The sequence below is a fragment of the Carassius auratus genome, chromosome 46 (assembly GCF_003368295.1).
Source record: "Carassius auratus strain Wakin chromosome 46, ASM336829v1, whole genome shotgun sequence".
Taxonomy (NCBI): Eukaryota; Metazoa; Chordata; class Actinopteri; order Cypriniformes; family Cyprinidae; genus Carassius; species Carassius auratus.
Window position 1 is genome coordinate 13641886 of NC_039288.1, and position 14089 is coordinate 13655974.

At 36.5% G+C, this 14089-nt stretch overlaps 1 protein-coding gene across 1 annotated transcript; it reads right to left on the reverse strand.

The window, feature by feature from the left end:
* Nucleotides 1-547: 547 nt before the first annotated feature.
* On the reverse strand, nt 548-11154 carry LOC113064288 (short transient receptor potential channel 6-like). The gene is made up of 12 exons (XM_026234975.1): nt 10334-11154; nt 7764-8511; nt 6831-7010; nt 6583-6747; nt 6033-6249; nt 5656-5883; nt 5282-5546; nt 4687-4882; nt 4161-4361; nt 3995-4051; nt 3801-3876; nt 548-1012 (listed from the first exon to the last, which is right to left on the reverse strand). Exons 1-12 carry the CDS (start codon nt 10474-10476, stop codon nt 864-866), a joined length of 2625 nt encoding a protein of 874 aa, XP_026090760.1. The 5' UTR covers nt 10477-11154; the 3' UTR covers nt 548-863.
* Between the last annotated feature and the right edge of the window lie 2935 nt (nt 11155-14089).

Sequence of the window (14089 nt, forward strand, 5' to 3'; positions counted from 1 at the left end):
TTTATTGTGTCAGCAGAGTCAGACTTTCTGGAATGTTTTGTGATGGATTTCAAAAACCGTGATTGTGACACTTTAAAGCTGCGTGCTGTAAATGTTCCTGAATTCCTCTCGTGCTTTGTTCAGCTTAACTGCAACTTTTTGAACTGATTACACGTAAAATAAAAATAAAAAAGGAAGCTGACATGCTGAAAAAGTAGGCTTTTGCAATACAGTTGATCTTGAAACAAAGAAAAATTAATAATGTGTTCCAACAGAACTTTCTGTAACTGAGGGATGATGTCGATATATCTGATAATGTGATCATGACATTTGAAATTCAATTGAACATTTATTTTTTACCAAGCAATATTACCTTATTTAATTCTGTAGGTTTATATTTTTTTCTAGACAAATTACACACACACACAATATATATATATATATATATATGTACAAAAAATACAATAGTAAAATAAAAATGTAAAAGAATTAGGATTTATAATTTGTAATTTGTTTCACTAAATATTTAACATTTACTACATGCAAACTAAAACAGTTGTTTTGGTTTATGTTTTTTTTTTTTTCTATAAATTTTTATCCCTCAAGTAAAATTTTCGGTGTATGTGAATTATTAGAGTACTTACCGAAAAAATTAAATAAAAAATTCTTAACAGTAATTTGTGCATATATATATCTCAATAATGTATCACCAAAACAGAAACACACAATGTTTCTTCACAGTCATGGAAAGCTCAACAGCTGTTCTGTGTTCTGTTAACCCAGCAGGCCAAGGCAGAGTAGTAGTCCTTGTGCAAATTGTCTTGCTTGATAAATATGTTAATTATATGCTTCTTTAAAATAAAAATCACAGTCGCCTGACTTCTTTAATGAGACTTTAGTATCAAGCAGTCCTGAGAGAGGTTTTTTTGAAGTGTCCTCACTAGCTTTGCCAGCTCCTCCATGTTGTGTGACTTTTCCTCCAGCAGCTCATAACGAAGACTTGAAATGTCCTGCTTAATCTCCTTCAGTTCACCTGCAACACAGCAGCTTTCAGCATGAATTATGAAAAATATAAATCAGAAAATTCAGTTTGAACACATAAAGTTTTATAGTGAAAACAGACATATTTCACCCAAAAATTGTTATCTCTTACACTTTGTTCCAGGCACCTTTGATTTTAATTTTTCAGTGGTACACAACAAAATAAAACCTATTTTTTCTTACAGTGACAGTTAAAAGTGAGTACCATGAGTAAAAAGCTCTGAATAATATATATATACAGGTCCTTCTCAAAAAATTAGCATATTGTGATAAAAGTTCATTATTTTCCATAATGTAATGATAAAAATTAAACTTTCATATATTTTAGATTCATTGCACACCAACTGAAATATTTCAGATCTTTTATTGTTTTAATACTGATGATTTTGGCATACAGCTCATGAAAACCCAAAATTTCTATCTCAAAAAATTAGCATATCATGAAAAGGTTCTCTAAACGAGCTATTAACCTAATCATCTGAATCAACCAATTAACTCTAAACACCTGCAAAAGATTCCTGAGGCTTTTAAAAACTCAGGCCGGTTAATTACTCAAAACCGCAATCATGGGTAAGACTGCCGACCTGACTGCTGTCCAGAAGGACATCACTGACACCCTCAAGCGAGAGGGTAAGAAACAGAAAGAAATTTCTGAACGAATAGGCTGTTCCCAGAGTGCTGTATCAAGGCACCTCAGTGGGAAGTCTGTGGGAAGGAAAAAGTGTGGCAAAAAACGCTGCTCAACGAGTAGAGGTGACCGGACCCTGAGGAAGATTGTGGAGAAGGACCTATTCCAGACCTTGGGGGACCTGCGGAAGCAGTGGACTGAGTCTGGAGGAGAAACATCCAGAGCCACCGTGCACAGGCGTGTGTAGGAAATGGGCTACAGAGAAGCAGCACTGGACTGTTGCTCAGTGGTCCAAAGTACTTTTTTCGGATGAAAGCAAATTTTGCATGTCATTCGGAAATCAAGGTGCCAGAGTCTGGAGGAAGACTGGGGAGAAGGAAATGCCAAAATGCCTGAAGTCCAGTGTCAAGTACCCACAGACAGCGATGGTCTGGGGTGCAATGTCAGCTGCTGGTGTTGGTCCACTGTGTTTTATCAAGGGCAGGGTCAATGCAGCTAGCTATCAGGAGATTTTGGAGCACTTCATGCTTCCATCTGCTGAAAAGCTTTATGGAGATGAAGATTTCGTTTTTCAGCATGACCTGGCACCTGCTCACAGTGCCAAAACCACTGGTAAATGGTTTACTGACCATGGTATTACTGTGCTCAATTGGCCTGCCAACTCTCCTGACCTGAACCCCATAGAGAATCTGTGGGATATTGTGAAGAGAAGTTGAGAGAAGCCAGACCCAACACTCTGGATGAGCTTAAGGCTGCTATCGAAGCATCCTGGGCCTCCATAACACCTCAGCAGTGCCACAGGCTGATTGCCTCCATGCCACGCCGCATTGAAGCAGTCATTTCTGCAAAAGGATTCCCGACCAAGTATTGAGTGCATAACTGAACATAATTATTTGAAGGTTGACTTTTTTTGTATTAAAAACACTTTTCTTTTTTTTGGTCGGATGAAATGTGCTAATTTTTTGAGATAGGAATTTTGGGTTTTCATGAGCTGTATGCCAAAATCATCAGTATTAAAACAATAAAAGACCTGAAATATTTCAGTATGTGTGCAATGTATCTAAAATATATGAAAGTTTAATATTTATCATTACATTACGGAAAATAATGAATTTACCTGTACAGCAGGTAAAATAAGTATTGAAAGTCACCATTTTTCTCAGTAAATATATTTCTAAAGGTACTGTTGACACGAAATTGTCACCAGATGTCGGTAACAACCAAAGTAATCCATACGTACAAATAAATAACATTAGAAATTAGGTTATGTGTAATAAAATGAAATGATACAGGGAAAAGTATTAAACACATGAAGAAAATGAGGTGTAAAAAGGCATGGAAAGCCAAGAAAACATCTGAAATCTATCAGTAATTAGAAAACAATCCTGCCCCTTGTCAGTGGAAATTAATATTAATTGGTTCATTCCCAATTTTGGCCTATAAAAAAGTGACTAAGGTGTCACACAAGAAACATCTCATGATGGGTAAAAGCAAAGAGCTCTCTCAAGACCTTTGCAACCTTATCATTGCAAGACACACTGATGGCATTGTTAGTTACAAAAGGATTTCTAAACTTCTCTGTTGGGGACATAATCTGGAAGTGGAAAGAACATAATTTCACCATAAACCAGACACAACCAGTTGCTCATCAGAAGATTTCTGACAGAGGAGTGAAAAGAACTATCAGAAGAGTTGTCCAAGAGCCAAGGACCACTTGTGGAGAGCTTCAGAAAGACCTGGAATTGGCAGGTTCAGTTGTTTCAGAGAATACAATAAGCAATGCACTCAACCGCAGTGGCCTGTATGCACGCTCACCACACAAGTCTCCATTGTAAAAGTATGTTGAAGCTCGTTTAAAGTTTGCTGCACAACATTTAGACAAGCCTGTGAAATACTGAGAGAATATACTCAGATGAGACCAAAATTAAACTCTTTGGATGCCATAATACACTCCATGTTTGGAAGTCAAATGGCAAGGCGAATCAGCTCAAAAACACCATACCAACAATGAAGTTGTTACCGACAGCTGGTGAAAATTTAATGTCAACAATACCTTTTATAATATATTTACTGAGAAAAATGGTTACATGTTCAGTACTTCTTTTACCAGTTGTATGTTTGTGAATTTTAATGAAAGTTTAAATACACTCACCTTCATTGACTTCATCACATTCTTTGTCATTTTGGGCTTTGATGATGTATCGCTTAATAAGACGCTTCATAATTTTCTGTACAGATTAAATGTGGTAAAATCAATGTCAACTTGCAAAAAAACAAACAAATATGAACCATATTCAGATCTATGATAAACGTAAGGTGCAGCATAAAAAATGGAAGTAAACATGCCTGATATCGACTGGGGCTAGGAGGAGATTTGTCCTGGCAAGTTTTGCTCTTTCCCAACTGAATTATGATCCAACAAATCACAAGAGCAACATAAATGGATTAGTTTTTTTGTGTCACATTGTGAATTTTCTTACTGTAATGCAGAATTAGAAGGGATTTCTCTCACCTCACTGAGCTCAGACCCCTTTATAATGGCTTTGTGTCTTTTGAAAATCTCCTGCAAAAGACCCTTAGCCCCCATAACCAGACCCAGAACAGATTTGGGACTGGGAACCAAGTTAAAAGGCACAGGGAGAGTCCGGCCCTCCTCGAAGTATGTGAACCAGAGCTTGGCCCGGGCAAACTTCCACTCCACATCTGCATCATCCTGCAAGACAATAGGAAACACTAATGCTTTGAAAACTTAAAGTGACAAATGAATCAAAACAGAAATGCAGACGTATGAGCTGTGCAAAGAAAATGGTTTTGTTCAATTAAAATTCAATTAAAAAATTAAACAGTCAAACTAATTATCCCATTCTGAGGAGATAAGGTTGTGTTTTCCATAGTATGCAAAAACTCTGGAGTGCTTCATCAGCACAAAGTCTTAAATGCAGATTTACACATTCCATTTGCTCCACTGCACAAAGATTTATTGTCAGCAGTTCTTCGAATGACATATAAAGATGTTAAACTGAGAAGACATCAAGTACCTCAATCTCCTGAAAGGAATTGTTAATCATAGCGATGAGCATGTTGAGCAGGACGATGACCACTGTGACATTGTAAACTCCATAGAGAACATAGCCAATGTTCTCGATGAACTTGTGTCCATTGTTCACGACTACTGATTTGACCTCAGAAAGGCCAAATATTGCCCAAAACAATGTTTTGAAGCTTTCCTCTACGCTACAGAGATAGAGAGAGATATTTATTGATGAAGTTGTAAATTGAAGAACATTTCCTTTTTTCATAAGAAATGCATTTATTTTGCCAACTACAACATGTTTATGGATCAATTCACGTATTTAGACTACCACTCAAAAGTCTGGGGTCGACAAGATTTTTTTCAGGTTTTCGAAAGAAGACTATGGCGCACACAAAGACTGTCTTTACCCGTCTTTAGTGTCACATGATACTTCAGAAAGAATTAACCAATTGATTGATTCTTATTATTTCCCCCTTATTATACGAATAGTAAATGATAATTCATACTTATTATTGTGTTTTTAAATAGAAGCCTTGTACCAGGACAAAGATCCAAGAACAGGTCTTAATGGGCAAACTCATGACTGAATTTCTACTCACGTTGTGAAAGCTTCATTCTGTTTAGCGCCCCGGTAATATGAGTAGAGGTTGAACATTCCAATCATGAAGGCAAGGAAGACTAGAATGAAGATAATCATGAACTTGAAGATGTCCTTCACAGTTCGTCCCAAAGATATCTGCAGTGGACCAAAGCTTTCATTCGCTGGCAGGATGTACGCAATTCGAGAAAAGCTCAGGACCACTGCAATGGCGTACAAGCCCTCAGAAACTAACTGAGGATCCGATGGGAGCCATTCGATCCGAGCTGAAAAAAACAAAGGATATTTAGCAAGATTGCTTGTACAGTATTGGGCTCTATATTGTAAGTTTGTGGAAAACTAAATCTTGCCTGACTTGAGAGGACAATCACTCACCCAACTGGAAGTATCCCACCTCAAAAGGCAAAGTTACATTGGTCAAATCAGTGTAGTGCTCATCCACATAGCGTTGAGCTGCACATGCATGCCAGAAAGCCATTATCCTTGAGATGAAGGATGCCACAAAAATGGCCAGCATTCCAAAGTCTAGCAAATTCCAAGGCTCCACCAGATATTCTCTTGGACCTTGGGACCAGATCTCCTTGCATTCTGCCCAAATCATCCCTGAGTGAAGGACATTAAATCACAGAAATGAATGTTGCAACATGCAGTCTGTCCTGGGACATGCAAATGAACTGTACAATTTGTTCTCTCAATACAGATTGTAGTAGAGTAGTAACATTTAACAAGTAGAAAATCAGTCAGAAACAAACCTATGGCCCAGGAAATGATGAGTATTTCCATCCACGTAAAGGGAGTTGTTTTCATACGAAACAGCTGTGTTGGATAGTCATGAATGGTCATATTTGGAAGCAGCTTTGTCCCATCAAAGCGATCCGCAGTATTTAAGACCAAAAGGCCAAGGAAAATAGTGAAGGAGGCCGCGTGTGCCACAAACTTAAGGAAAGGGCCACGCATGATCTTTCCCATCTGTTGGTAACAGCATGTTTTACTGATTGTGGTGTGATTGACAAAAGATTTCATGGGCTGTGGATACATTCCTCTATTGTATATTTGTACATTACTGCTTATCAGCCTGATATGCTTATCAACATTATTGTGACTCAGGACATGCTGGATATTTTAAGCACTGCTATAATTTACAACCATGGGAACAGCCTTACTGAGCAAAGATTTCAGTGAATGATTCATGTTAACGCCATTGCTTGATTCTTTAATCATGTACTGTATGTTTGCTATGCAGTATACCTGGATTTCAGCAGTGTTAGAAAGTAAACAGCATACTTGTGCGAACATACTTACCTTGCTGCATGGTGCCACCCAATAAACCATTGCTAGAAAGGGAAGTCCGACTGCAACACCTAAAACCACTAGGAACTTAATGGCGGTGGTCTGCTGCCTGAGTTCGGGCAGGTTTTCGTACCATATTGATAAGAGCTGTTGTTGACAGTTAGGATGGGCCACAAACTGTTTGGGATAAATAAATTAAAAGAAGCATTTTGAGGGAGAATTTGAGGGCAGATTATCAGAGTTCTGTTTTTTATATTTACCTTTTTCAGTTCGTACTTTATTGCGAGTTTTAAGCGAATGAGACTTGGTCGACCAGGCACTTCTAAAGTCTCATCATCTTCACCGCTCAGAATGGCTTCCACTTCCTCTGTGCTCCGACAAAGGTCCAGAAGTCCCACAACAAAGTCTTTGCATTGCATAGAAAGCTTCCTATATTCATTCTGAGAAAGATAATCATTACTAAGAACATGCAATCTTATTACATAAAAAATAGTTCAACCAAAATGAAAGTTTTGTGCGAATTCTTGTGTGGAGCGCAAACAAATCAGTATTGAAGAATGTACTGGTCATCGAGCTCAAAAATTACAGTAAATGACGATCATGAAATGAGTCCATACAACTTACAGTAACAAATTTAATTGGCTTTTCACTTATAATATTTCCCTCTACTTAATTGTCATTTCTCATGTGCAGTTTAATATTTTCAAAGAAGCAGAATAGTGATTGGTCACCTGACACACAATGGTTAATTTTAACTGGTCATGACACGTGATGTCAAACTTTAGTGAAAAATGACTTAACATTTCAGTCAGTGTAGTTATTGCTAATTGTGAAACACAAATTAAAGCAAAATATAATAAAGCAAAAATGACAAAAGTGCATGACAAAATAACAAATGTAAATTAAAATTAAAACTCAAAACAAAAATAAAAGATAATTCAAAATATGAATAAATACTACAGTCTAGAAATAATACTAAAATAATGGTTTCAGTCTGCTTAAACTGCTCATGTGTATGACTATATGTGAAATGTGTAAACTGGTGTTCACTTCTACTTTATTTACATGGAAAACAAGGGCTAGTACATTCTTCGGGTTTCGAAGAATGAAGGTGATTAAATAATCGCACGATTTTCATGTTTGAGTGAACTATCGTTTTAATTGACAAACAGGCCTAGTTGACACTGCTGTACCTTAAATTCTTTTTCAATATTGGCCAAGGAAGCCAGCTCATTGCTGAGCTCAAGGGCTGCCAACACAGGATCCTCATTGGATAGAGAGAGGTACGCTGGACTGGCCAGTCCCCTGTAGGCATTGATACGTGAGCGAGAGTGGGAGAAAGAATCGTACTTTTGATGGTAATTGCAGGTGTCACAGGTACAAAAGTAGTCATGTGGCTGCTCAATGCGAGCACCCTTTCCCAGAAGAATGTGCACGATTTCATATTCGTGACAATGAGATGCTAGAATGATTGGAGTGACATCATGTGAAAAGCGTGTGCCATCTTCATCGTATGCAAAAAAGTCATCATGCATTGGAGCCTGACTAGGGCTCGCTGTAAGTCTCTTGGAGTCGGCAAAAGCTTTGTGGGTCAAAATGGCCTCGACAATTCTGGTGTAACCTTTGCTGATGGCCAACAAAAGTGCATCACCAATACGTGACAGGTTGTCTTTCTTCAACAAGAGCTCTGTTACTTCTAAGTGCTCATTTGCCACCGCCAACTGCAATGCATTCTGGCCCATGTAGTCCACACAGTTTACATCCAGCGCAGGGATCTCCTCAAGCATTCGACGCACCACAGGTATGTTTCCATACTCGGCGGCATCAAGGAAGCGTTCCTCTACAGGGGTTAGGCTGTTGGGATGGGCATTGAACATGTAGGCTGCCCCTCGCACCGCCTGCCTTCTGCTCTTGGGTAACGCCTGTCGGGTCAGGTTCTCACTACGGTTAAAAACAGATCAAGAATTTGTACTGTGACCGAAATTTGGCAAAATGTTTTGTAATGTTATTATTCACACCACTTAAGTTACTTGGAAATCAAACAATTACCAATCTACCAAAGACTGTATTGTAATTCATTTAAAGGGTAGACCCTTTTGTTATTACTGATCAGTGCATGTTTTCTTATTAATATCTGATTTTTTTTTCCAGACATAAAAAATTAGCAAATATTCAATGCCATATGAATATCATACATATCATTGTACATAATTGTATTTGTGTATTTTTATTTAAAGGGGTCTTATGATGCGATTTCAAGTTTTCCTTTCTCTTTGGAGTGTTACAAGCTGTTCGTGAATAGATAAGAAGTGGCAAAGACTCAAACTATACCCAAAGAGATATTCTTTAAAAAAGTTAAGACTTGTCCACACTCTCCTGAAACCCCTGGTTTAAACACACCCCCACATCTCTACGTCATGATGTGGAATGTAATGGAGGCGCTGTTTCATTGCAAAGCTAATTTGTTTGCCCTTCCAAAAGAGGACACAACGAGAAATCAATGGTTAATTTGTATTTACAACACTGTTCCAGAACAGTTCAAACCAAATACTCAGATGTGTGCAGTAGTCTCTTGGGAGAGAAGACTACAATGCCAGCTGTTCCTGAAAGGAACTGTAAGCAGACAATGATGACGAGTTTTGAGCAGTGTAGAGTAGGCTTGTTGTTTGTCGTTTTTCCGATCACAAATGCAGACATGGTTTTATGTTTATGCGGGGTGATGCAACACAACACTTAAAAATACAGTATAAATCATTATAATCTGTAGTTATTGTGTCCCCAATGGATGCAACAAATGGTTCATTTGTAATGGCTTTTATTGTTATTGTCTTGCCATTGTCACGCCAGTGTTCTGACTGGGACACGCATCACAGTATGGCAAGGGGCAAAACATTTCCATCAAACACTTGAGGTATTCAGCCAATCACAATACACTGGATAGCTGGCCAATCAGAGCACAGCTTGCTTTTCAGACTGATGAGCTTTATAAAAAATCAACACGTTTCAGAAAAGTGGGGCATAGAGGAGCAACAATAATGTTCAATATTTGGAAAATAATGTGTGTGTGTTTTTTTTTATTTATTTAAACTACACAAACACATTTCATTAAAAAAAATGTCATCACTAAATACCCCAAATAATGTTCTTTTTAGCAGCATCATATGACCCCTTTAACAAACAACTATATAAATATTTAAACACTTTAGAATAGTTAACACTTGTTAACTATTAACTACTAATCTGTATAATACAATATTGTTATATTTTATATGTAAATGTTATGTTATTGTAATGACAGTAATTTATAATTTTAAATATTGATTGTATTATATTATACCTTATATATAGTTTATGATATGTTATACACAAACATATCATTTACATGATGAATATGTTGTTGAGTAATACAAATGAGGTCTACATAAAATTATTTGTTACTGTTTCCAGTACAACTCCTAATTTATTCATGAGAATAAATACTTGTTTGATAGCATCTAGTTTTACTAAACAATGTTTTTTTTTGTGTGTGTTTTTTTTTACAAATTAATGCTAATGACTTATGCATGATATGAATCGTCAAACTTCCGTTAATAGTTTCTAATGCCTATTTAATGAAACCTGACTTTTTAAATGAGCAAACTGGTTTACAGATTTTTCAGTGAATGCTGAGTGACAGTTTCAGGTCAGGACATTGAACTACAAATTATCTTTGAAGGCAATGGCAATTAAACAGACAGTAAATACAAAACCTTGACCAACTTACCCATAGTAGTGTCCATAACTGCCATAACAGTCCTCACCAAAGTCTTCGTTCATCAATAGATTGTCTTTACTTCTGTTTCTCTTTTCAATCGTGTGATATTTTGATTGATTTCCATCCTCCAGAACAGGTCTCCTTTGATTCATAATTTCACCTGAGGCAGTTCACGTCTGAACTGTGAATACAGTGAAGCTAACACATCCTGTTATCCAAACATCCAGCTGTGAGTGATTGAGTGTGCGCACACTGGCAAGTCACCATCTTCTACAACCCTTTGTTATGTTCCCGTTGGAGTCTTGAGATAGTGCAGAACACAGAGGAATTCTGTCTGTTCTTTTCCACTCATTGGCTATAAATGAGGAATACAGCAATCTTCATGCTGGTTTACAAAATCTTGCTTCCATCTTATTTGATCAAACGGAATGTAGCTTAAAGCATTTAGTCCTAATTTCAGCATTAGACAGATAACAGAATCCACTGACGTTCTTGATTAGTAACATTTTCAAATATGAAGAATCACTGAAGAAACTGCAGAAGTGCCACATGCATGTCCTTCACCTTTCAAAATAACAATTTAATTATATATTCCCTTCTGTTTGTATTGGGAACGGTGATTAAAATCTGCTTTTAGCTTCAAAAATCAAAACCCAGTGACGGAGTGCAGAAGTAGAATTCCTTTGGGTCTATTTCAGCGTTCCCAATAAACCTCTACATCCTGTGTGTTCATTACGAGCGCCCCGCTCTCTGTAAACTGTGGGAAACCGCTTCAGTGGAATTCCAGACTGTCCAATCATCAATGTACATTCAGCGGCAACATCACACTTTTTGATTCTCTTTATTTTGCCTCTCTCTGGCATTTTTTCTCCCACAGTCCCACATCTATGTGTGCGTGTGTGTGTGTGTGTGTGTGTGTGTGTATGTGTGTAATATACCCACATGACTGAATGTGTACGTGCTGTAGTGGTCAGTATACTGCCCACAAAAATGTGAGCCAAACCAATGGGTCAAAAGGTAACCCACACAGTAGGTCATGGGAAGCCACTGTCTTGTTTCTATTCTCATGTTGATAGGCTCTGTTACTGATGACTATCAGAGTGACTATTTTTAGATTTTTTATTATTTCCAAGGACATGTTAACTAACTGCCCTTGGCCCATGCTTGTTTTACTGCAGCTTTATATAATATATCCTCTAGTAAATGGTTGTCTCAATATGTTTTTGGGTTTTTTTGTGTGTGGTTTTAATTTTTCATAGTACTGTATGTGTGTGTGAGGGTGTGTGTGTTTGTGTGTGTGTGTGTGTGTGTGTGTGTGTAAATCACCTGAAAAGGGCCATTTTATACACTTCTATTTTGTAGCATCTTCCCCACTGAAGTCAACTTATAACACAAGGTTATTGCACAAAAGCAGTTGTCATTCATTTTTACATGACCATTTCCCACCCTCTCTCCGATCCTAAGCGTTATGCAAGCTGTTCTTTGCTACTGTAACTTTAAGAATTCTATATGTAAATGATCTCTGTTATTATTGGCAAACTCAGTGTACCTGCCTTGTTTGCTAAGTGGCTGAAATATATGTATTTATACGGTCATGTTATGCAGTCATGTTCATTCAAAACTAAATTATAAAAGCACAACCGTTTTTAACACTGATACTAATTCAAAATTATTTCTAAGGATCTTGTGACACTGAAGATTGCATATAATATTACTGATTTTACTGTTTTCATCAAATAAATGCAGCCTTGATGAGAATTTTAAGATTTCTTTCAAAAACATTAAACGTGTTTTACCAACCAAAAACGTTTTAATGAACTTTAATTAGGTATTAATACATTGTGTATATTAATATTATAAATAGTTAAAGAAAAAAGGCAAATCAACAATTCACGTGTCTAAATTGAAACAGTCCAATCAAGTCTCACTTTCTGTAGGTCCATTTCTGTATATAATTTTTTAATAAATATGTTAAAATTATTTTAAACTCATTTAAAAATGTATTAATTTTAAGAGCAATATACATTACACTTACAAGTTATGTTTTTTTCCTTTCCTGCTAATATCAAGAAGTAAAGCAAAACTCTGACCAGTGCACTGTCCCCAGAAAAAAAAAAAAATTTAAATAATAATAATTAGGTGCAGGATGTGTTCCTATGGCTCCATTGGTAGAGCATTGCTTAGCAGTGCAAAAGTTTGGGACATTACCATTGTCCATGTCTCTTTTAAAATAATCATCCCTTTTGGGCACTAAAACCCAAATTCTCATGCTGATAGCATGGTGTTCGTTGTTATCTAGTTACCCTGCACTCTCTCACGGTGACTCCCACATAGGCCCAGGGCAAGTTCCTGCTTACAAAATGCTTCAGCAGAACTGGATTTTTGTTTAGTATTTGGCAGGATAAAATTTGGCAGAATTCTTTGCTCTAAATAGACATAGTACAGATGGTTTAACGTATACACACATAACAACTGACATATTTACCCACGAACAGTGATGCTAATAGTGGCCCACACAGTACGCAGCTTATTTAAAGCATATTAATTATCTCTGTCCTGCCGATGAATCAGGACAAACAATAGGCCACCCACATCATGGCGACACTGCTGTTCACTCTTATTTCAAAGTGCCTGGTCACCTTAAAACTCTTTGTTGTCAGAACATCATTAAAACATTTTTATTAATCTTAATGTATGCCGTCTAAGAGAGAGGTTGTAAATATTTTTTTAGAAACGCCTGTTTCTACTATATATCCAACCATGTGAATTTATATCCAGCATCTAACTTTGTTTCTGTAATTCAGATTTTCACTCTCCCAAACTGACTTTATATGTCACAGCGTGACTGGATCTTGGAATTGCGTCTATTAATCAAGATATAATTTTGGGTTTTTAATGTAGTTTATGTTTTTATTTAAATTTCAAATGATTTGTTAGTTTCATTTCAGTTATTATTCAGTTGCTTTAGTTTTGTTGTTAATTTTATTTTTTATTTCTATTTCATTTCTCACACAAGTAAGTTTGGCAAGGGACAACTTTTTCTAATGTTGTCTAAAATTACTTCTTATTTATTTTTGCTTAAAATATAACAACTTTGTCCACATTTTATGGACAAATGTGTGTCCTCTGATGATCTCTAATACTTCTAGGCTTGGTGGCTCTACTTGTTGATGTTATTTCTTTTGATAAAAGGACCTCTATCTTAGGGTGGCCTATTACATATTAGGGCTGTCTGGGGCCACTTCATGCCACCCATTTGGTCATGCCACTGTAGACCAAAGAATTAAAAATCAAAGACTGAAAGTATTTTAGGAACTTTACTTTACCTAACAATTACCTTCTTTATTTATTTGATGGAAACAAGCTTTTATTTGAATAAAATCTCATGTAATTTCCAGTGCTGACTGTTTGACGGTTTCTTCCAGACTGGATTATTTGGTTTAATCTATTGTAGTTCCATGTTAAAAAAATAAATGTAAAAAAACTTATGCGTAATGACTCAATTCCCATGATTCATAACAATGATTCGATTAGTATGAATATTTTGGCCTGTGACTCAGGATTTACAAAAAACATGGTTAACTTAATTACAATGCCAAAAAATGTATTCCTACAACTTGCTGTTTTAGTAAATCTCACAAGGCAGAAGTGCACGTTTTTAATGATTCCAAATTGTTCCATTTTAATACAAAATCTTCAGAAGCTTCAGGGATTTATTTTGAATTTGAAATCTCAACTATTCTGATCTTCATAGTCACTGATTTG

Excerpts from the sequence above, each read along its gene's own strand:
- LOC113064288 (XM_026234975.1), bottom strand. The coding sequence starts at position 10,476 with ATGAATCAAAGGAGACCTGTTCTGGAGGATGGAAATCAATCAAAATAT. Across the intron at positions 8,512-10,333 it reads AGTTATGGACACTACTATGG|TGAGAACCTGACCCGACAGG; the intron begins GTAAGTTGGTCA and ends TTTTAACCGTAG. Across the intron at positions 4,362-4,686 it reads ATTCCTTTCAGGAGATTGAG|GATGATGCAGATGTGGAGTG; the intron begins GTACTTGATGTC and ends ATTGTCTTGCAG.